Source organism: Odontesthes bonariensis, chromosome 19 (genome assembly GCF_027942865.1).
Source record: "Odontesthes bonariensis isolate fOdoBon6 chromosome 19, fOdoBon6.hap1, whole genome shotgun sequence".
Taxonomy (NCBI): domain Eukaryota; kingdom Metazoa; phylum Chordata; class Actinopteri; order Atheriniformes; family Atherinopsidae; genus Odontesthes; species Odontesthes bonariensis.
The window spans coordinates 3,603,708-3,627,054 of record NC_134524.1 but is presented as its reverse complement, the minus strand read 5'-3'; the positions used below and the strand labels follow the sequence as shown (position 1 = coordinate 3,627,054).

Sequence of the window (23,347 nt, the reverse complement as noted above, 5' to 3'; positions counted from 1 at the left end):
GGAGGTTTGAAGTGGCTGTTCATGTTTCTGGTTGGAAAATTATTCCAGGAGCTGCAAAGTTAACCAAAGTACCATCAAATGGACATAAAGAAATGCTGAACAACCAGAAAAAGACATTAAATAACCAGAAAAAGTCATTAAATAACCAGAAAAGGACATTAAATAACCACAGAAGGCATTAAATAACCAGAAAAGGGCATTAAAGGGGAACTGCGGTATTTTCAACATTAAGCCTCTTTTCTGAGTCGTCTGCAATGTTCTAGAACCCCCCTCACCGCTTTTTTGATGTTTACTGCTGTCTCCGGTATTTGCCTAATTTTGATTCTTCTCAACCTGCTTCAGAACGGCAAGTCATGCGCATGTCCAAAAAGGTCCGTAAAAGCACCATAAACGTCCGTTTTCAAAATCATCAACTCACCGGAGTGGTTACTGGTGTGCACTGGTAATCCATATCAAATTTCGTGGCGAAAAGTTGCTTCTGTCGTGTTTTATTTGACATTTTGTACTGGATGTTCGTTGATATTACTCCGCCACCGCTAAGAAAATAGTGCGAGCATGAACGAGCTGCCAAATGTAACCTAAAAAACAAACATTCACCTATCCATGGGGGAGTTGAGGAAACTTAGCGCTACATGTTTCCTCAAGATAGATGTTGAGTTTCTGCTGAAATGTGCGTTTGTTTTGGTTGCCACAGAAGACACATAATGTAGCTGCTGTTTCTCACTCTTTGTAAGGTAAACATGCTTTCAGTATGAGGCCTCGTCTGCGTCTTCATTTCCCACCGTTGGTTCTGACATTTTTCATCTGTTTCTTTGTTTGTTTGCTACGACTGCTAATGCTAAAGCTAACCCGTCCCGCCGCTGAGATTGAGTACGGTCACGTGACCAGACTGCACGGCTGCGTCTGATTGGTGGAACACAGTCAGGTGGTAGAGCCTTTGGCGGAAGTCTCTCTCTCTGTCAGAATAAAACATTAAAATGAGGCGTACGTATACCTTCACAGAGGACACACGGGACTTGATGGGATACACTCCTCTTCTATGTGTTCTCGACGTGCACTTTTGCAATTTAAAGTAGTGCATCGCATCCACATATCTAAAACTAAATTAGCAGGAATGTACCCTGATGTCGACCCTACATGTGATAAATGTAAACGCGCACCAGCCCCACTCTATCACATGTATTGGACATGTCTAGGGATGGGAATCAAAAACCGGTTCTTGTTGAGAACCGGTTCCCAGTGTTTCAATTCCTTGGAATCGTTTGGCGATTTTGCAAACGATTCCCTTATCGATTCCAGTGACCACGCAACGTTGCGTGGCGAGTCCAGCGTAGCCAGCAGCCAACAGCAAACATGGCGCCCAAGCGGTACAAACGCTCGAAAGTTTGGTTACACATCCCTAAAAAAGACGACAACAGGGCAACTTGCAAAGTGAATATTTCACCAAAGGGAGGAAATGCTACCAACATGCAATAAGTATGAATGAATGATTAACGTCGGTGAATCTGAACCCAGCAACGTTAGCAACGTTAGCATGTCCTCGGCTAACACTGCAGGTAACTAACTAACTAACAAACACTGCCTATCATGTTAGCACCATTTGCCTGATTGTAAAAGCTGCTGTTAGTAACGGTTAAGGCTAAATGAATGCCTTCTCAGGCATTACATTTAGATGAAATCATGAGAGACAGAGCCTGACTGGCTCAGAGCCAGAGGCTGGTGGTACTACCCCCAGTTCACCTCTACCTCCAGCTTCTCCTTTCACCAGAGCAGGAAGAGTTAAATTACCCAGGCCAGGATAGACCAATGTGGACCTCACCGTTGTTGGGTTTGTGAGGTCATGACTCGTGTTACTTCTAAACTAAACAAAGTTGATGCTGATCGACCGGTTTGTTGTCCTTTTTCTCCAAATGAGAATCGATAAGGGAACCGACAAAGAACCGAATCGTTAAGCAGAATCGAAAATGGAATTGGAATCGTAAAAAATCTTATCAATTCCCATCCCTAGACATGTCCCTCTTTAGGTAGCTTTTGGACACCGGTCTTCCACACGTTATCAGAGACCCTCCATCACCACATTGAGCCCAATCCCTTGACCGGTATTTTTGGCATTGCTCCAGATTTGAATCTGCCTAAAACTATCCAGAACTTTCTGGCCTTTGCCTCTTTATTAGCTCGACGAGCCATTTCACTTAATTAGGATCCAGCTCCTCCTTCCTGTTCACATTGGCTCAGAGACATGGGCTGTGTTCGAAACCGCCTACTACATACTGCATACTACATACTGCATACTACATACTGCATACTACATACTGCATACTACATACTACATACTACATACTGCATACTACATACTGCATACTACATACTACATACTACATACTGCATACTACATACTACATACTGCATACTACATACTGCATACTACATACTACATACTACATACTGCATACTACATACTACATACTGCATACTACATACTGCATACTACATACTGCATACTACATACTGCATACTACATACTACATACTGCATACTACATACTGCATACTACATACTACATACTGCATACTACATACTGCATACTACATACTACATACTGCATACTGCATACTACATACTACATACTGCATACTGCATACTGCATACTACATACTACATACTGCATACTACATACTGCATACTAAATACTGCATACTACATACTGCATACTGCATACTACATACTACATACTGCATACTACATACTACATACTGCATACTACATACTACATACTGCATACTACATACTGCATACTACATACTGCATACTGCATACTACATACTGCATACTACATACTGCATACTACATACTACATACTGCATACTACATACTGCATACTACATACTACATACTACATACTGCATACTGCATACTACATACTACATACTGCATACTACATACTGCATACTACATACTACATACTACATACTACATACTGCATACTCATCGATCAGACAGTATGCAGAGCGTTTACCCACAATGCATTGCGCTCCTGCCTGAGCCGAAATCAGCCGGCCTGAAGCTGATTTCGCTTAAGCTCTAAACTCTGTAAACTTTAGCAACATTTGAAACATTTTCAGGCGAGAAAGTATTCGTTTAGATCCCCAACGTGTTGAAAACCTGACAAAATACCGGCTATTTACCATTTTGTTCCCACGAATTCGGCGCTACTAAAGCTAGCCGCAGTGAGCAACGCACTTCCTGTTATTTTCACAAAATAAAATACCCGTTGCCTTTTATCATAGGGAAAGCCATTACCATACAATTGGTGCTTTTGTTTTGAAAACAGGAAGTGAACCTACCCTCGTTGTAGCTAGCTTGAAACTAGCTACAACGTCTGTCAAACTGCCGTTTTGACAGGAAATGACGATCGGCGATGTCACGTTACGTTGCATCTTGGGTAGTTTGAGTATGAGTAGTAACCTCATGATGCATACCCAACATTTCAGAGAATCTAGTATGCATCCAGGAACTTCTGCTTACTCAAACTGGCATACTAACTCAAGAGGTTAGAAGGAGTAGTAGGAGTAGTATGCGGTTTCGAACACAGCCCTAATATCCTGCATGGTTATTGAGAAGATCAGATACACTATTCGGGGATCTGAGAATACATTTTTACAAAATATGGTCCCCCTTTTTGGTATTTTATAAGAAACCCACAACAATGATATCTGAGTAGCCCGCCCCCCCATCTTCTGAATTGTTTTTTTTTTTCTTCTTTCTACTGTCTTGTTTCCTTGTTATTGTTCACCTTTGTGGCACATATTTACATTTTCTAAATATGGTTGGTGGTCTTTTTTACTCGTAGTTGTACGTGTCTGTCCATGTTTAGGCAGGTTATGGGTTATGTCATGGGTGGACTTTGTTCAGAAAAAATACACAATAATAATCTTCCTGTACAATAATTGTCTTATTTATGTTTTTGTCAATAATAAAAAGACATTTGAAAGAAAAGAAAATGAGGCGTACGCGGGGGGATAAAAATAATGAGGCGTAGAATACCAAAGAGGTAAGAAGAAAAGTAACCAGCTCATTGTAGCCTAATGTAGCGGAGTAAGAGGACAGTAAAAGTAAAAAGTATAGAGATTTAAAACGACTCTTAGAAGTATAATGTTTTCAAAAACTTACGTAAATGTAACTGGTTACCACCCACCTCTGGTCCTTTAGGTGATTCTGGCTGTGTGAGAGGAAGTAGGAGCTTGTGTTTCTTCAGATTCCTCTGGGGGCATTAAGGGGTTCCCTCTTTTTCTTGGTTAATTTGTCCTTGAAGCACAGAGAGTGTAATTAGGTCTTCAGCAGCTCTCAGGTTGTATCATTAAAGGGCTGTTTGATCCTGCTCGGAGGTCTTTAAGAGGGATTAAAAGAGTGGTTGACACGGCTCTAATAAAGCACTTTATGGGTTAAAGGTGTGGCAGGTTGTGTAAGCGATGCTAAGAGTTTTACATAATTATTTCATGTCTGTAAGGGGCTTTTAATTCTGTTGTAGTTCGGTTTGGAGATTAAAGCCGGATTATGAAATGGGTTCTTTGCACTGGAGATTATGAAATCTTTTCTTAGTGAGACCATCTGGAACGTATCCAGTTACATTTGGTTCAGTGCAGTTTGATTTAGTTCATATTTTACATAGATATTTATTCCAATGATTGTAGCTCTGGTTATTGGCCTTCACATAGATGTTATAAGTATTCTGACTCTTTCCAGCTCTGTTTTATTTCATAAATCTTTAGAAATGACTCAAACAATAGAAGCTGTAGATGACCTTTGACCTCACAGGGTTGGGTCTATGTAGTGGTTGTAAAAAGTCTTTATTACCGTGTCTTTATATTGGCTTGTTGTTGTGAGAGCTGGTTTGTTAGCATTGTTATGTTAGCATCATTATGCTAGCAAGTTATGTTAGTATTATTATGCTATCATTGTTATGTTAGCAATGTTATGTTAGCATTATTATGCTAGCATTGTTATGTTAGCATCATTATGCTAACAAGTTATGTTAGTATTATTATACTATCATTGTTATGTTAGCATTATTATGCTAGCATTGTTATGTAGCATCATTATGCTAGCATTATTATGTTAGCATTGTTATGTTAGCATCATTATGCTAGCATTGTTATGTTAGCATTGTTATGTTAGCATCATTATGCTAGCATTATTATGTTAGCATTGTTATGTTAGCATCATTATGCTAGCATTGTTATGCTAGCATTGTTATGTTAGTGAATGTGGTGGTCTGAGATCTGTGAGTATGTTTATCAAGTCTTTAGGTCTTCTGGGAAACATTTAGTAGCTTTAGAGAGATCTAAGTATGTTTTAAGGATCTTTTAAGATCTTCCTGCTCATGGCATGAAATGTGTGACATCTGAGGGTCTTTGAATTAAAGAAAGGTTCAAAGTAATCAAGGATTTTAGGTGCTGGGAAGCCTGTGCAAAGGTTTTTAGGCATCCCATAATCCAAAGGATCAACTTTAGAGCCTTTATCAGCGACTGGGGAGGTTTCACTGCTTCCTAAAGGTAAATCTACTCATTGAGGGAGTTTTACAGGCTTTTGGGGGAGTTTCCAAGCCCCCTTTGAGGGTGAATGTATGTTTAGAAATGGGACTCGGTGGAAAGTCTGACTAATTGATTAGAAAGGTGCTGATGTCACCGGAGAGGTTCTCTGACTTCTAACTCTCCTCGTCTGTAACATCATACTCAGGTGTCGCTTTCTTCCACGTCACCCAGTTACAGTTTTTCACCCAGTTTCACCCTGTTTAATCCAGTTTAATCCAGTTTAATCCAGTTTAATCCAGTTCCAGTTTTCATCCAGTTTCACCCAGTTTCTCACCCAGTTTAATCCAGTTTCAGTCAGTTTCACCTAGTTTCACCCAGTTTCACCCAGTTTAATCCAGTTTAATCCAGTTTAATCCAGTTTAATCCAGTTTTTCACCCAGTTTAATCCAGTTTAATCCAGTTTCACCCAGTTTAATTCAGTTTCACCCGGTCTCACCCAGTTTAATCCAGTTTAATCCAGTTTTTCACCCGGTTTCACCTGCTGATGAGGGACCGGCTCTCAGTTTCTTTCCCTTTATTGTTTGTAGGCCCTGATTTGATTATTATTTTAACCCTGGAAATGAAAATCCTGCCAGAAACACGATGACACATAAACGGTTTGCGGCGGCCTGGTCTCAGACCGGGTGGTTTCTGGTGTTGTGGCTGAACGTGCTGCAGGGCTGGTTGAGCAGCATCGGTCTGTAATAACTCTGCCGGTGTTTGTCTGTGATAACTCTGCCGGTGTTTGTCTGTAATAACTCTGCCGGTGTTTGTCTGTAATAACTCTGCCGGTGTTTATCTGTAATAACTCTGCCGGTGTTTATCTGTAATAACTCTGCCGGTGTTTATCTGTAATAACTCTGCCGGTGTTTGTCTGTAATAACTCTGCCGGTGTTTGTCTGTAATAACTCTGCCGGTGTTTGTCTGTAATAACTCTGCCGGTGTTTGTCTGTAATAACTCTGCCGGTGTTTGTCTGTAATAACTCTGCCGGTGTTTGTCTGTAATAACTCTGCCGGTGTTTGTCTGTAATAACTCTGCCGGTGTTTGTCTGTAATAACTCTGCCGGTGTTTGTCTGTAATAACTCTGCCGGTGTTTATCTGTAATAACTCTGCCGGTGTTTGTCTGTAATAACTCTGCCGGTGTTTGTCTGTAATAACTCTGCCGGTGTTTGTCTGTAATAACTCTGCCGGCGTTTGTCTGTAATAACTCTGCCGGTGTTTGTCTGTAATAACTCTGCCGGTGTTTATCTGTAATAACTCTGCCGGTGTTTATCTGTAATAACTCTGCCGGTGTTTGTCTGTAATAACTCTGCCGGTGTTTATCTGTAATAACTCTGCCGGTGTTTGTCTGTAATAACTCTGCCGGTGTTTGTCTGTAATAACTCTGCCGGTGTTTATCTGTAATAACTCTGCCGGTGTTTGTCTGTAATAACTCTGCTGGTGTTTATCTGTGGAACGCTGCGAACAGACAGAAACACTGACAGAGTGTGACGGAGAGCATCTGCTGTACGGGGAGGTGGGCTGATGGCGGCGTCTGTTCGGGTTCACGCGGTCATCATGAGCCAGCGTGAGAATATTCTGCTGACTGTGAACCTCCTGATTATTTTAGATTGTAAAACATGAACTTCCTGTGGCTTTAATCAGAGGCATAAACACTTATTTTAACTGCTTGTTTTATTATTTTTATGTTTTGTGGGTTCTTGTTGTGGTTTTTACTGCTTCGAAGCATTTTTCTTTTGTTTCGCAGTTATTTTCTTTTAGTTTTTATACATTTTGTCTTTTGTGGTGAATCTAAACGTGTATTTGTTGTGGTCACATACTTTTTTAAAGCAACTTTGTGTTGCTTTGAGAACATTTTCTGGCCTTTTTGTGCATTTTTCTCTGGTTTTGTGTCCTTCTGTGGTCATTTTGTGTTTCCTGTGGATATATTTCTGTATTTGGCTTCAGTTTTGGGTATAATTGTTATGATTGTTCTCCTTTTGGAGTCATTCTCTGTTGCTTTATGGTCACTTTTGTCTTTCTTTCATAATTTTCCCTTTTTTTCCCCTCTCTCTGTGGTCATTTTGTGTTTCCTGTGGAAATATTTCTGTATTTTAGCTTCAGTTTTATGGATCTTTATGGCGATTTTACTATTTTTCGGAATAATCTTGTATCTGAACTGATTTCCTGCATATTTCCAATCACATTGTGGTTTTGTAGCTGTTATTTCTTTCTGAAGTTATTCTTTTTGGAAACATTCCGCCATTTTATGTCACTTTACAGATGATCTGTGTCTCTCTGTTGCAGCTGTGTGGCTTTTATAGGTGTTTTATGTTATTTCATAAGTTATTTATCAGATTCACGGTCCTTTGTGCCTGGTAGACTCAGTTCTGGGTAAAAACAACCACAGCTGGAGTCACCGTGTTATTGTAGCTGAACACGACCCCGCAGATGGAAACATTTTGTACGCGCTGCACAGATCAATGTCCCATTTTCAGATGGAAGATCGATGGCTTCTTTGGCCACAGAGCTGAGGCTCGGTGTTGCTCTGTGGAGCTCAGCGGGGCTGCAGCTGGATGCTGTTATGTAAGCAGCCGCCGGGCTGCTATTATTAGCCTGTTACTGAGGCTGGGACAGTTTAGCTGCGAGGATCTGTGCACAAAGTCGTGCTGAGGGGACTCGACTCCTTTAGGGGGGCTTTGTTTGAAGGAAGGTTGAGCTGAAGGTCGGAGAAAGACTCCAGAAAATGGAAATGATTCAGCACAACGTCCTCTAACGTGGAACACCGTTCCCACCCGGTTCAATCAATGCTGATGGTTTAAAGTTCTCACGTTGGAGAAGAAATGGATCTTAGAGCACCAATCAGCAGCTGCCGCAGTGAAACACGCCTTCACTCAGCCAGTTTGAGTGCTGCATAGATGTTGTTGTTGTTCATTACACACGTTACAGTGTTAGTTTGATCCAAAGGTTTAACATTAAATCCGGCTCAAAAGAAGCTGCCTGGGACACATCGATTTCAGCGTTTTACCCAGAAAAAAGGTTCAAAAAGGACCAAAAGCTCCAAATAAAGATGATAAATCAGCAAAAAAAAAAGCAAAAGGTTGATAATAAGCATGACAAGAAAGCTGGGGATAACATTTCAAATCCAGAAACACTTTGAAAAGGCACAAAAATCTCTGCCGAAGCTGAGAAATTTAGAATAAAACTAAAACTCTGCAGGACTCTCAAAAACGTCTGATCCAGACAGAAAAGACTCGATATCATGTGATGAAAAGTGCAGTAACCGTGGTAACCTGGGAAAACCTGGGAAAAGTCCAGAATACAGAGCAGATATGAGAAAATAAGTGTTTAAAGATAACCGAAAATCTGGAAAAAAAAAATGCTAATTTCTTTTAAATGTGACGTCTGATCCTGGAATAATCAGTGAAACGTAAAGAGCCTCATCGGTCTTAAATGTTTTGGAATAAATCCTGAAGCTGCTCCAGAAATCAGCCGGTTAAAGTCCGGAAGAACCATCAGGAATGACTGCGGAGCATCTTTAAAAAGGCGGCTGAAATGAGGCTTCGAGCTGAGGAGGAATCCTGGAGTACGTTTGGAATCCTCGTGCTGACCTCGGAAGAATCATCCTGAAAGTTTAAGATGTTTAGATTCATGTAGTTTTAAATAAAAAGTCTCCAATAGAAAAACTCAAGAGCAGAACAATTTTTAAAATTTAGCTAAAATCTACGAAACAGTTCAGCAAAAATGAAATCAGTCCTGAAAATCCTTGAAAATCCTTGAAAATCCGTCAGCATTTTGAAAAAGCAGCAGAGAATAAGAGTTAAAGTTTTGGGATGAGCTCGGATCTGAGTTCAGGGTTAGGGTAATGAGAAGATGATCTGACTGTTGAACTGTGAGCTGGTGGCGGCGGGTGATGCTTCCTGTGACCTCATCACGCCGTTTCTGTGCGTTTCAGGACTGCTTCGAAGACGCCTTCGACCGGATTCCTGCGTGAGTAAAACAGAACGTCTTCACTTCCTGTTGGTTTATTATCTGTCTGAGTCACTTCCTGTGCATGTGTGTGTGTGTGTGTGTCTGTGTCTGCAGCTGTGCATGTGCATGTGCATGTAACACAGACTCTTAAAGCCGGTTAGAGAAGCTGAGGTGTGCACAGTCTGTGTTTTCAGTTTTAAGGTGAAGTTTAGACTGTTTATGAGCGGCCCTCACAGGGATGGTAAAACACACTGCAGAGCGGATCATACAGAGACGTGCACACACACACAGAGACGTGCACACACACACACAGACGTGCACACACACAGACGTGCACACACACACACAGACGTGCACACACACAGACGTGCACACACACACACAGACGTGCACACACACAGACGTGCACACACACACACAGACGTACACACACACACAGACGTGCACACACACAGACGTGCACACACACACAGACGTGCACTCACACACACAGACGTGCACACACAGACGTGCACACACACAGACGTGCACTCACACAGACGTGCACACACACAGATGTGCACTCACACAGACGTGCACACACACAGACGTGCACTCACACAGACGTGCACACACACACAGACATGCACACACACACACAGACGTGCACTCACACAGACGTGCACACACACAGACGTGCACACACACAGACGTGCACACACACACACAGACGTGCACACACACAGACGTGCACACACACAGACGTGCACTCACACAGACGTGCACACACTCACACAGACGTGCACACACACACAGACGTGCACACACACACAGACGTGCACACACACACACAGACGTGCACACACACACACAGACGTGCACACACTCACACAGACGTGCACACACACACAGACGTGCACACACACACAGACGTGCACACACACAGACATGCACTCACACAGACATGCACACACAGACGTGCACATCAGTTCCTGTCAGTCTCTTACAGTCTGAGTCGTTTCTTGTCTCCTGATTGGCTGACCTGCCTTTGTGTGCGCGTGCGTTTCCTGTCTCCTGATTGGCTGACCTGCCTTTGTGTGCGCGTGCGTTTCCTGTCTCCTGATTGGCTGACCTGCCTTTGTGTGCGCGTGCGTTTCCTGTCTCCTGATTGGCTGACCTGCCTTTGTGTGTGCTTGCGTTTCCTGTCTCCTGATTGGCTGACCTGCCTTTGTGTGCGCGTGCGTTTCCTGTCTCCTGATTGGCTGACTTGCCTTAGTGTGCGCGTGCGTTTCCTGTCTCCTGATTGGCTGACCTGCCTTTGTGTGTGCTTGCGTTTCCTGTCTCCTGATTGGCTGACCTGCCTTTGTGTGCGCGTGCGTTTCCTGTCTCCTGATTGGCTGACCTGCCTTTGTGTGTGCTTGCGTTTCATGTCTCCTGATTGGCTGACCTGCCTTTGTGTGCGCGTGCGTTTCCTGTCTCCTGATTGGCTGACCTGCCTTTGTGTGCGCGCGTGCGTTTCCTGTCTCCTGATTGGCTGACCTGCCTTTGTGTGCGCGTGCGTTTCCTGTCTCCTGATTGGCTGACCTGCCTTTGTGTGCGCTTGCGTTTCATGTCTCCTGATTGGCTGACCTGCCTTAGTGTGCGCGTGCGTTTCCTGTCTCCTGATTGGCTGACCTGCCTTTGTGTGCGCGTGCGTTTCCTGTCTCCTGATTGGCTGACCTGCCTTTGTGTGTGCTTGCGTTTCCTGTCTCCTGATTGGCTGACCTGCCTTTGTGTGTGCTTGCGTTTCCTGTCTCCTGATTGGCTGACCTGCCTTTGTGTGTGCTTGCGTTTCCTGTCTCCTGATTGGCTGACCTGCCTTTGTGTGCGCGTGCGTTTCCTGTCTCCTGATTGGCTGACCTGCCTTTGTGTGCGCGTGCGTTTCCTGTCTCCTGATTGGCTGACCTGCCTTAGTGTGCGCGTGCGTTTCTTGTCTCCTGATTGGCTGACCTGCCTTAGTGTGCGCGTGCGTTTCTTGTCTCCTGATTGGCTGACCTGCCTTTGTGTGTGCGTGCAGCGCCTGCCACATGGACCTGCAGACCGCCATCCAGGAGACCCACTGTGCTCTGAACCTGGTCCTCAACAACAAGTTCTCCCAAGCCCTGGACCTGCTGAAACCATGGTAACCACCAGAGAACACTCAGGCTGCTTTTACCTGGTCCTGTAACCTGTGAAGGACCGCGTGGCGCTCTTATCCTCTGCTGCTCACGCTCAGCTCTGCTCCGTCTGCAGGTGGAGGCACAGCATGTACCACGCTCTGGGCTACAGCAGCATCCTGGTGATGCAGGCGGCCATGACCTTCGAGCACAGAGACATCCAGACCGCCATGGCAACCATCAAGGAGGCGCTGCAGACCTGTCAGAGGTGAGACGCTTCGGATTCAAGATGAAATGACCTCAAACGGGCCCGAAAAGCCTTTTTCTGTCCTAAACAAACAAAGATGGAGGCCGAGTTAAAAAACCTAAAGCTAACCCTCAAGCTTCGGCTGAATGAGTTCAAACGGACGTTATACCTGCGTATTAAAACTAGGGCTCAGCGAGTTAACTCGTTATTATCGAGTTAACTCGTTAATTATTTAACGCCGATAAATATTTTATCGTGCATTAACGCAGGTTTTATTTTTATTTTTTTTTAAATTAATAAATAATTAATTTTTTTTAGGCTTTTATTTTGTAAAAGTCTGTTGCTCACAGGCTTTTATTTTGTAAAAGTCTGCTGCTCACAGGCTTTTATTTTGTAAAAGTCTGTTGCTCACAGGCTTTTATTTTGTAAAAGTCTGCTGCTGTCTGCTGTGGAACAGGAAAAGAAAGTAATCGGCGGATCCACCAAACATGGAGAAGGGTACGGAACTTTTACTCGGCCATTTTCATGTTAAAGTTCTTCCAGACGGCGGAGTCGACAGAACCAAAGTCATCTGTAAACTCTGCCAAGTTGAATTGTCTTCTCAGCGTAGTAGTTCCAGTCTAAAATATCACTTAAAGGCAAAACACACAACTGATAGCAGCAAGTCATTCAAGGAAACAGACAGTGGAGCGAGGCTTCTACATAAAAACTACAGAAAGATGCTGATGTTAAAAGTGTGTTTGCACAACAAATGTTATGGCACTTTCATTCATATGGCAGCACATTTAAAATAAAGCTAAATGCTAAAAGCTATACGCTACTTTTGGATTCATTTTTGGATTCTGCGTACAAATGCGATTAATCGTGATTAATCAGGGAAATCATGTGATTAATTAAATTAAACATTTTAATCGTTGCCCAGCCCTAATTAAAACAAATACAGATAAGAAATAATAAAAGATATTCAGTAACCCGCCATTTTTTAAAGGCCAACGGGATATTCTACTTCTGTTGGCTCTACTTTAACATCACTTTTAAGACTTTTAATCCTCCAAACTGTTTCTGCAGGTTCAGGAAGAGGAACTCGGTGGTCGGATCCTTGTCCAGTCTGATCAGCAAACAGTCCAACCTGCAGGAAGGTAGGTGTTCAGGTCGGCGCCCTGTTGGCAGGAAGTTGAGCCGCGTAGAAGAAGAAGAAAGCAGAGTGAAACGTGTTGCTGCTTGCTGTGTTTGCAGAGGAGATGCATGCAGAGATCTGCTATGCTGAGTGTCTCCTGCAGAAAGCCACGCTGACATTCGTTCAGGTCAGAGTTTGAATTTATTTTCATTCTAACCTCAGTGACTAATATGCTTATGGAAACTGCGCTGTCAGATTTACACGATGAGAACTGTGAGGTGGCAAAGACACAGTGGGACTCGGGTAATGGTGGACTTTTACCCCCCACCTGACCCCGGATCTGCCCCCATCGCCCATCTGCATGTTGCTCCAAACAAACGTAGGATACAGTCAGCCGATACTGTATCACTATTTCACCCATTTAGGCCTAAAAGGCCTGGAAAAGAATGCCTGTAAAACCTACGGGCGATTTCAGAAAGACCCCCTAAAACCTGAAGTTTTTCTGGAAATTCAGCAATTGTGTCAACGCCTACTAAATGATTGATTTCTCAGCCTCTGTAGCAGATAGAAACAAAATCCAAAAAGTATTTGAGAGCTTCCACCTGTGGCTTTCTTTGGAAATTGAGTTTATTTACATACACCTTCACGAAAATAGAAAATGTAAAAAGTAAAGTGCAGGAACAGCACTATTTTCAATTAGAAAACCGTAATAAAATTAAATTAAATTTTATATTTAAATGATTTATTTATCTATTTATTTTATTGCCAGTAATCTCTTCGTACTGGCAGCACAAGGAGCCCATACACATTCCCATAAACGTTTCCATCTCCGGCACAGTTGCGTGTGACCACCTCGCCATCTTTGCTCGAGCTGGAGTCTGAAGTACCTGCTCACTGTATCTATTCGTCTCAGAAACGAGATGCGCCCAAAGCTCCTCAGTAAAAACATGATTAAATGCCTGCAACGGTGTGGCATCTGCAGGTGAATCCACTTTCACCGCTGGTGACTGAAATCTGTCCGTAGATTACGGTGGTAATTGTCAGTCTTCCACTCACATTCAAACCCTTCAAAATCATCCTCAAACATATGTGCTCGCCATAAATCTCCATCAATTGGGTCAGCACGTTCATCAGCATCATCAAAGCCAACAAACTCCTCACAATCACTACCGTCTGAAATGTCTTCCCACTGAAAGTCCTCCATGCTTGTTCGATGTAACTTACTTAACTTCAAAACAATGACACGAGGAACATGACGACACTCTCACGTGTCTATTATAATGCATTTAACTGGCGCAGAGGTCAATAATTGGTGCAAAACAACCTTATACATGAAAAAAGACGTGTACGCTTTCCCGGCCTTAAAGGTAGAATAACGCAACAGCGCCCCCGGCTTTAAAGGTAGAAATGCGGCAACGCTTTCCCGGCCTCAATGGGTTAAAAGCATGTATATTCCTGGCCTTATAGTCAGTTATGTCACTATATTCACACTAAAGTCGCTTTCAAAATGACATTTTCATTGAAATACGAACATTTACGTAAAATGAGAAACTATTGTGTGAATCAAGCTTAAAATTGAACCAACACACATCTGCATGTTTACGCTCAACTCGAATCAAAAGGTCCAAAGATCCATCTTCTTCATCTTTTAGTAAAAACAGTAATGAGTAAATGTTTGGTAATGCAGCTGAAAATCGGCCCCATTGGCCCCCGAAGCATCTCCGAGCGGTCGCTCTGCTCCAATAAAATCCAGATTTTATAACCGCAGCCTCATCTGACAGAATCCCCCTTTAAGTGACTGAAAGAAAACATCTGCACAGTGAATTCAGCGAAGGCTAAAGCTCTCAGAGGCTAAAGCTCTCGGAGGCTAAAGCTCTCAGAGGCTAAAGCACTCGAAGGCTAAAGCACTCGAAGGCTAAAGCACTCGGAGGCTAAAGCACTCGAAGGCTAAAGCTCTCAGAGGCTAAAGCTCTCAGAGGCTAAAGCTCTCGGAGGCTAAAGCTCTCTGAGGCTAAAGCTCTCTGAGGCTAAAGCACTCGGAGGCTAAAGCTCTCAGAGGCTAAAGCTCTTGGAGGCTAAAGCACTCGGAGGCTAAAGCTCTCTGAGGCTAAAGCACCCAGAGGCTAAAGCACCCGGAGGCTAAAGCTCTCGGAGACTAAAGCTCTCGGAGGCTAAAGCACTCGGAGGCTAAAGCTCTCGGAGGCTAAAGCACTCTGAGGCTAAAGCACTCGGAGGCTAAAGCACCCGGAGGCTAAAGCACTCGGAGGCTAAAGCACTCGGAGGCTAAAGCACTCGGAGGCTAAAGCTCTCGAAGGCTAAAGCACTCGGAGGCTAAAGCTCTCGAAGGCTAAAGCACTCGGAGGCTAAAGCACTCGGAGGCTAAAGCACTCGGAGGCTAAAGCACCCGGAGGCTAAAGCACTCGAAGGCTAAAGCTCTCGAAGGCTAAAGCACTCGGAGGCTAAAGCTCTCGGAGGCTAAAGCACTCGGAGGCTAAAGCTCTCGGAGGCTAAAGCACTCGGAGGCTAAAGCACTCGGAGGCTAAAGCACTCGGAGGCTAAAGCTCTCGGAGCTAAAGCACTCGGAGGCTAAAGCTCTCGGAGGCTAAAGCACTCGGAGGCTAAAGCACTCGGAGGCTAAAGCTCTCGGAGGCTAAAGCTCTCGGAGCTAAAGCACTCGGAGGCTAAAGCACTCGGAGGCTAAAGCACTCGGAGGCTAAAGCTCTCGGAGCTAAAGCACTCGGAGGCTAAAGCACTCGGAGGCTAAAGCTCTCGGAGCTAAAGCACTCGGAGGCTAAAGCTCTCGGAGGCTAAAGCACTCGGAGGCTAAAGCTCTCGGAGGCTAAAGCACTCGGAGGCTAAAGCTCTCGGAGGCTAAAGCACTCGGAGGCTAAAGCACTCGGAGGCTAAAGCACTCGGAGGCTAAAGCTCTCTGAGGCTAAAGCTCTTGGAGGCCGCAGTTTACGACTTTGGTTTATGGCTGCTTGACATTTTTGTGGACCTTGGATGGCGTCTTTGTGGCTTCTTCAACATGACATTCATGTGTGTGGCTGTGCACGTGCACAGGTTTGTATTAATGACAGTGGAGTTACATCTCACAACTGTAGGGGGTGCCAAAGAGCACAAGTTTGACAAATCTCCGGTGTTACTTTCAGCCTTTATCAGTGTTTCATATATTCTGATCATTTGGATTGTCCTAAAATTGGAATTTAACTGGAAAGAAGTTTTTGAATGATTTTGCTTGTGAGTAAAATGTGATATAATGACGCCCTGCCTCTTCATGTCGACGCAACAGGATGAGAACATGATCAGTTTTATCAAAGGAGGCATCAAGATTCGAACCAGCTACCAAATCTACAAGTAAGTGATTTAACACCAGCGAATGTGAATGATGTAAAAGGAGTTCTGTTACAAACAGAAGCCAACAGGTGGAAAAATGTACTGTTGTTACATTGTTTATGGTTCCCGTGGTGACAGAGTTCCCTCTCGTCCAATAGGGATTGTCAGAATGTGATGAATGTCACTCAGGACCTGGCCGAACAGTCTGATTCGTTCAGACAGTTTGAGGGCGGAGTCAAGCTGGGCATCGGATCTTTTAACCTGGTGGGTTTTCAAAGAAGTAATGAAACATCTGGAAGCCTTCAGCTCCATATTTCAGCACAGGTTGTGTATCCACAAGCTGTTTTTCTGTGTTTGATTCGCCACGATTAGCGGAATATCGTCGGCATATTGGCGAACATGCGCGCAGGCTTTTTCGCACAGTTACAGAACTGTACACGATGGCTGATTGAAAGTGTGGTTATGCGGTCAGTGTTTCACCATTAAGGGATTTTGGTGTCTTTCAGATGTTGTCTCTCCTGCCTCAGAGGATTTTGAGGTTGCTGGAGTTCATTGGATTCTCAGGAAACAGGGTCAGAACTTCTTCTATCTCGAAGCTGACAGCCAGGATTTAAATGCTAAAAACCCAGCTGTAAAACTGTTGTTTTGTAAAGGATGATACATTTCTTTCTGCAGAGGTTCGGCTTGTCTCAGCTGAGGGAGGGAGCCTCCAGCCACAGTTTGCGTTCGATCCTCAGCGCTCTGACTCTCCTCTTCTACCACACTTATGTTTCATTGATACTGGGTAGGAAACTCTCCTCTAACTTCCCCCTGATACTGCCTGCTTCTTGAATCCTGACTGTTGTTAAACTCTTTGTTTGGATGTTTTCTTTGGTAAGGAACTGGGGAGGGGAACCTGGTGGAGGCTGAAGCTCTGCTGGAGCCATACCAACAAAAATACCCCAAAGTAAGTCAACCAGATAACCAGCGAACCTTCATTTTCTTTTGTCAAAATGATTAAAAACATACTAACGCGTTTAATTTTTCTTTTCAGGGCTCCATTATTCTCTTCTACTCGGCTCGCATTGCCACCCTGCGAGGAAACTTTGAGACGGTTTGCATGTTTATGTGTTTGACACAGTTCTGAACCCTGGCTCAGCTCAAACTGGGCTTGAAATGAGGACGACATAAAATAAATATTCTTACTTCCGTTTACAAACTCTAATTCAAAATGCTTCATTTTCCCAACAATTATTCTTGATCAAAATGTCACAATTTATCAAAAAACTTCAAATTCTTTCAAAAATATTCTAAATTCTGAAATTTATCTTTACTTACTAACATTTCTGTTGTATACGCCGTCCTTAAATCTCAAAATCTAGTCATTTTCCACGAATATTTTCACGTTTTCCTCACTTTTCTAACTCTGGACTTTAAAATCATCTCATAATCCTGCTTCACTAAATGCCCAAACTTTGGTTCTTGGTTGTTGAGTAAAACCTTTGTTATTATTAGACCCCAAAATGTGATTTAATGGCCAAATACAGGCTCAGCTTTTAACTCCAAATGGCATCAAATGTCACCTCAAAGCACTTCAAAGATACAGTCCAATTCCAGCCAGTTGAATTGATTAATATTAGGGCTGAGCGAGTTAACTCGTTATTATCGCGTTAACTTAAATAAATATAAAATAAATATTTTATCGCGCATTAACGCAGGTTTTATTATTTATTTTATTATTGTAAAAGTCTGTCGCTCACAGGCTTTTATTTTGTAAAAGTCTGCTGCTCACAGGCTTTTATTTTGTAAAAGTCTGCTGCTGTCTGCTGTGGAACAGGAAAAGAAAGTAATCGGCGGATCCACCAAACATGGAGAAGGGTACGGAACTTTTACTCGGCCATTTTCATTTTAAAGTTCTTCCAGACGGCGGAGTCGACAGAACCAAAGTCATCTGTAAACACTGCCAAGTTGAATTGTCTTCTCAGCGTAGTAGTTCCAGTCTAAAATATCACTTAAAGGCAAAACACACAACTGATAGCAGCAAGTCATTCAAGGAAACAGACAGTGGAGCGAGGCTTCTACATAAAAACTACAGAAAGATGCTGATGTTAAAAGTGTGTTTGCACAACAAATGTTATGGCACTTTCATTCATATGGCAGCACATTTAAAATAAAGCTAAATGCTAAAAGCTATACGCTACTTTTGGATTCATTTTTGGATTTTGCGTACAAATGGGATTAATCGTGATTAATCAGGGAAATAATGCGATTAATTAGATTAAACATTTTAATCGTTGCCCAGCCCTAATTAATATTTAAATGAGTCCAGTTCATTCAGAGCCAATTTAAAACAGTTTCCCAGCTCAGGAACCCAACAGATCGCACTGAAACTTCTCTCTGATCCAATCCTCCGTCCTGAGCGTGCACGAGGCGACTGTGGGAGGAAAAAACTCCCTTTGAACAGGAAGAAACCTCCATCAGAACCAGAACCATGTCCTGTACAAGCCTGCATGCTGAAGCCTTTGTGTGATTTCAGGCCCGGGCCAGGTATGAGGAGTGCATCAGCAGCCAGCAGGAGTGGAAGCAGATCCACCACCTGTGTTACTGGGAGCTGATGTGGACTCACTCGTACCAGCAGGAGTGGCAGCAGGCGTACCACTACGCCGACCTGCTGTGCAAGGAGAGCCGCTGGTCCAAGGTAAGATGGCCACGGATCCCCTATTCAGCCTTCAACCCCCGTGTGGTAAAGTAGTCCCAGGCTGTGTTCGAAACATCCTGCATACTCATCGATCAGACAGTATGCAGAGCGTTTACCCACAATGCATTTCGCTCCTGCCCGAGCCGAAATCAGCCGGCCTGAAAAGCTGATTTCGCTTAAGCTCTAAACTCTGTAAACTTTAGCAACATTTGAAACATTTTCAGGTGAGAAAGTAGTCGTTTAGATCCCCAACGTGTTGAAAACCTGACAAAATACCGGCTGTTTACAATTTTGTTCCCACGAATTCGGCGCTACTAAAGCTAGCCGCAGTGAGCAACGCACTTCCGGTTATTTTCACAAAATAAAATACCCGTTGCCTTTTATCATAGGGAAAGCCATTACCATACAATTGGTGCTTTTGTTTTGAAAACAGGAAGTGAACCTACCCTCGTTGTAGCTAGCTTGAAACTGCCGTTTTGACAGGAAATGACGATCGGCGACGTCAAGTTACGTTGCATCTTGGGTAGTTTGAGTATGAGTAGTAACCTCATGATGCATACCCAACATTTAGGAGAATCTGGTATGCATCCGGGAACTTCTCGCTTACTCAAACTCGCATACTAGCTCAAAAAGTTAGTATGAGTAGTAGGAGAAGTATGCGGTTTGGAACACAGCCCCAGTATTTAATCAACCTGACGCTCTGCAGGCCATCTACGTGTACCAGAAGGCGGCCATCTTAAGCATGATGTCGGAGGAAGAGGTGAAGAAGACGGGGGAGGACATCATGGAGCTCTTCAGGTCAGTTGGCTCCACATTAACCTTTAAAGGACAGAGTACGTGTGAAATTAGGCCCCCATGAAGACAAACCTCTGAGTCAACTTCAAAGGAGTCAGTAACAGTTGTTTTGTACACTTTAAAAACCACATTACCCAGAAGGCCACATTCTTAGAGGATCTGTAGTGTATTAGTTTGGAGTATATTTGCATTTAAAAACTTTTATTGAAGAGATTTGATATGTTTGTGAACCAGTTGTGATGATGTGGCAGTGAAGAGAGAACGATAAGAGAAAGATGATGGGAGTGGTTTCATTTTTAAACTAGGGCTGGGCAACGATTAAAATCCCGTATCGGACGGCCCTGTGCTGCGTGTTGTTCCCCCTCTCTCTACCCCCTGCTTCCTGTCTCTCTTAACTTTCCTATCAATTAAAGGCACAAAAGCCCCCCCACATTTTTTTTTTTAACATTTTTTTAAATTAAAAAAAATAATAATAAGTTAATGCGCGATAATATTTATCGGTGTTAAATAATTAACGAGTTAACTCGCCCAGCCCTAATTTAAAGACTATCGGCTAAAACATTTTAACGGTTGAGGACATTTTTGTAAAGTAGAAGAAATGCTTCATAAGTGAGGACAAACTCAGAAAGAGAGATTATTAAGGTGAAAAATACAGTTAGTGTGAAATCTAAGTGGATTTATGATCTTTTTTAAAGTTTAGTCGTGTCTTCTGGACATTTTTGAAGTTATTTGGGTAAAACTCCATCATCCACAGCGTTTTGTGACAGTTTAACCTTGGTCAGAAGTGTGTGAACGTATCTGTGTGCGCAGGCAGGTGGAGGGGCTGAAACAGCGCCTGGCGGGAAAGTCCATCCCGACGGAAAAGTTCGCCGTCAGGAAGTCCAGACGCTACAAAGCTGCGAAGCCCGTCCCCCTGGTCACGCCGGCGCTGGTACCGACGCCCCTCTGTTCGTCACGGCTCATTTAAAGTGTCGCAGCTCAGTGCAGCTGGAGGCAGACTTTAAGCCGTTGTTTTCCGTGTCTGCAGGAGATGATGTATGTTTGGAACGGCTTCACCATCGTCGGGAAAAGATCGGACTACACGGAGTCTCTGCTGGTTACCATAGAAACGGCTGAGGAGCAGCTTCGCAGCGACCCCCGTGAGAGCACAGCACACTTCACAAACACATAATCACATGAAAACACATAAAAACATATGAAACATTTGAAAAAACATGAAAAAACACATGAAAACACATAAAAACACATAAAAACATATGAAACATTTGAAAAAACATGAAAAAACACATGAAAACACATAAAAACATGAAAAAACACATGAAAACATGAAAAAACACATGAAAAAACATGAAAAAACATGAAAGAAGACATAAAAACACATGAAAAAAATATGAAAACACATGAAAACATGAAAGAACACATAAAAACACATGAAAACATATGAAAACATATGAAAAAAACATGAAAACACATTAAAAAAAATATAAAAACACATGAAAACACACTTTAGTTCTACTGGTGGTTTGGATCAGTGTAAATCAGGAGTTCCACAGGGCTCGGTACGGGTTCTTTAACGTTAGCATGCTAACACAGTGTTAGCATTTCCTTTGGAGGTCAGAGTTGTGACTCGCTGTCCGTCCTCCCTCAGATCCATCAGAGTTCCATCCAGATGACAGCTGCCTGGTCCAGATGTTGAAGGGGCTCTGCCTGAAGCACCTGGGCAGGTTGCTGCAGGCCGAGCTGTGCTTCACGCAGGTTTTATCCAGGTAACGCACACAGGTCAGAGGCCTTCAGAGGGGTGGGAGCGGCTGGGGTGTGATCACGTCTGCTGTCTGTTCACAGTGAGGGGCGCATCAGATACGATCACTACCTGATTCCCTTCACGCTCTACGAGCTGGGGCTGCTGTACAAACAACAGGGAGACATCATCAAGGCCACCACGTACATCGAAAATGCCAAGTAAGTTCTTCTTCTTCACCTTTTATTCAAGTCAATTCAGTTTTATTTATATAGCGCCAAAAATACAACAAATGTCTTCTCAAGGCACTTAAAGTCCAATTCAAGCCAATTGGAATTCAATTCATTGTAATCATAATTAATTTCAAAATAATCCAATTCATTCATATAGAGCCCATTCAAAAACAGTTTCCTAGCTAAGGAAACCAACAGATTGCACTGCTGTTGGAACAGGGAAACACCAGTTAATGACCACAATAATGTCACATGTACATAATATCATTTGAGAAATTAAACAGGGGAAAAAGAGAGCAAAGTGAGGAAAGGTGAGACAGATGAGCTCCCCCAGCAGGCTGGGCCTATAGCAGCTTAACTATGGGATGTTTCAGGCTCACCTGAGCCATCCCTAACTATAAGCTTTGTCAGAAAGGAAAGTTTTAAGCCTGGTCTTACAGATGGAAAGGGTGTTATATGTTACCTGAGCCTCAGAAGACACCAGGTCACCCCGACTGTTACACAGAGCCGGCCCAAGGCACATGCCAACTACGCGGTCGCTTAGGGCCCCCACGCCACCAGGGGGCCCCAGAGAGCACCGAGACGTTGTGATAAAAAAGTAAATATGTACATGAAATTAAAATAACACTGAATAATTTAAACGAAATTGTATTACACCAGAATTTTTTTTTTTTTTTGACAAAATACTAATACTAGGTTACTTTGTGCCAAAATTATTTAAGTATTGTATTTATTATTTAAGTATTTAATTTTGATTTCAACTTTATTTTACTGTAAGATAATGTGAATGTCATTTGATTCCATTTTGTATTTGTATTTTGAACATTTTGCACACCATTGCACATCTGAAAGAAATGAAACTATTTAACGTGTTTACTATAAATGCAGTCTCCAGCCTGCTGATGTTACTTTCAAATAGTTAAATTAATGAGCCATACTTATACATCACTCTTTATGTAGAAGCTAATTAAACCATATTTATGAGTTTGCTATCCCTTTAAGGTTTAAAAACAAGAATGACACCTGTATAATGTAAGAAGATTACAAATAATGCTAATGATTGTGGGTCCGTTACACACATAACAGTGTAGCCTGTGGAATAATGAGGCATCTGGAGCTGAGGTGATGGTAGGGGGGCCCCAAATTAAATTCTGCTCAAGGCCCCATAAAGGCTTGGGTCGGCACTGCTGTTACTCATATCCGCCTCTTCATATCTACATGTGTCCTTTTACGCCTTTATTTACCGTCATTAGCATCCGTATGTTTCTGTATGCCCTGACGTACTGACACACTTCTGAACTTTATCAGCGCACTGGAAAAAATGCCCCTCCAAAAATAAGTAAGAAAAACAACGAAAACGAGACGTTTTTGCTTGAAATAAGCAAATAAATCTGCCAATGGAACTAGTGAAAATCGGCTTGTCAAGATTTCTTGAAATAAAATGTGATATTTAGGACTTTTTTGATAAAAGTGATCTTGAAATTAGCTTAAAAACCTCTTCAAATGGAATAAAAAAAAAAGCTTGTTTCATGTGATATGTGACTCAAAATAATTTCTTTTCAAGACTT

At 42.9% G+C, this 23,347-nt stretch overlaps 1 protein-coding gene across 1 annotated transcript in view; it reads left to right on the top strand.

Annotated features, from left to right (window-relative positions):
• ttc39b (tetratricopeptide repeat domain 39B) overlaps positions 1–23,347 on the top strand; it is a 39,268-nt gene that overhangs the window by 10,551 nt on the left and 5,370 nt on the right. The window contains exons 2-18 of the mRNA XM_075450557.1: positions 9,506–9,540; positions 11,558–11,662; positions 11,773–11,904; positions 12,952–13,022; positions 13,120–13,187; positions 16,293–16,357; positions 16,495–16,600; positions 16,843–16,908; positions 17,012–17,120; positions 17,215–17,282; positions 17,370–17,429; positions 18,852–19,013; positions 19,720–19,811; positions 20,619–20,739; positions 20,836–20,947; positions 21,457–21,574; positions 21,651–21,767. Of these exons, the coding sequence (XP_075306672.1) occupies positions 9,506–9,540; positions 11,558–11,662; positions 11,773–11,904; positions 12,952–13,022; positions 13,120–13,187; positions 16,293–16,357; positions 16,495–16,600; positions 16,843–16,908; positions 17,012–17,120; positions 17,215–17,282; positions 17,370–17,429; positions 18,852–19,013; positions 19,720–19,811; positions 20,619–20,739; positions 20,836–20,947; positions 21,457–21,574; positions 21,651–21,767 (1,607 nt within the window). The remainder of the gene's footprint in view (positions 1–9,505; positions 9,541–11,557; positions 11,663–11,772; positions 11,905–12,951; positions 13,023–13,119; positions 13,188–16,292; positions 16,358–16,494; positions 16,601–16,842; positions 16,909–17,011; positions 17,121–17,214; positions 17,283–17,369; positions 17,430–18,851; positions 19,014–19,719; positions 19,812–20,618; positions 20,740–20,835; positions 20,948–21,456; positions 21,575–21,650; positions 21,768–23,347) is intronic.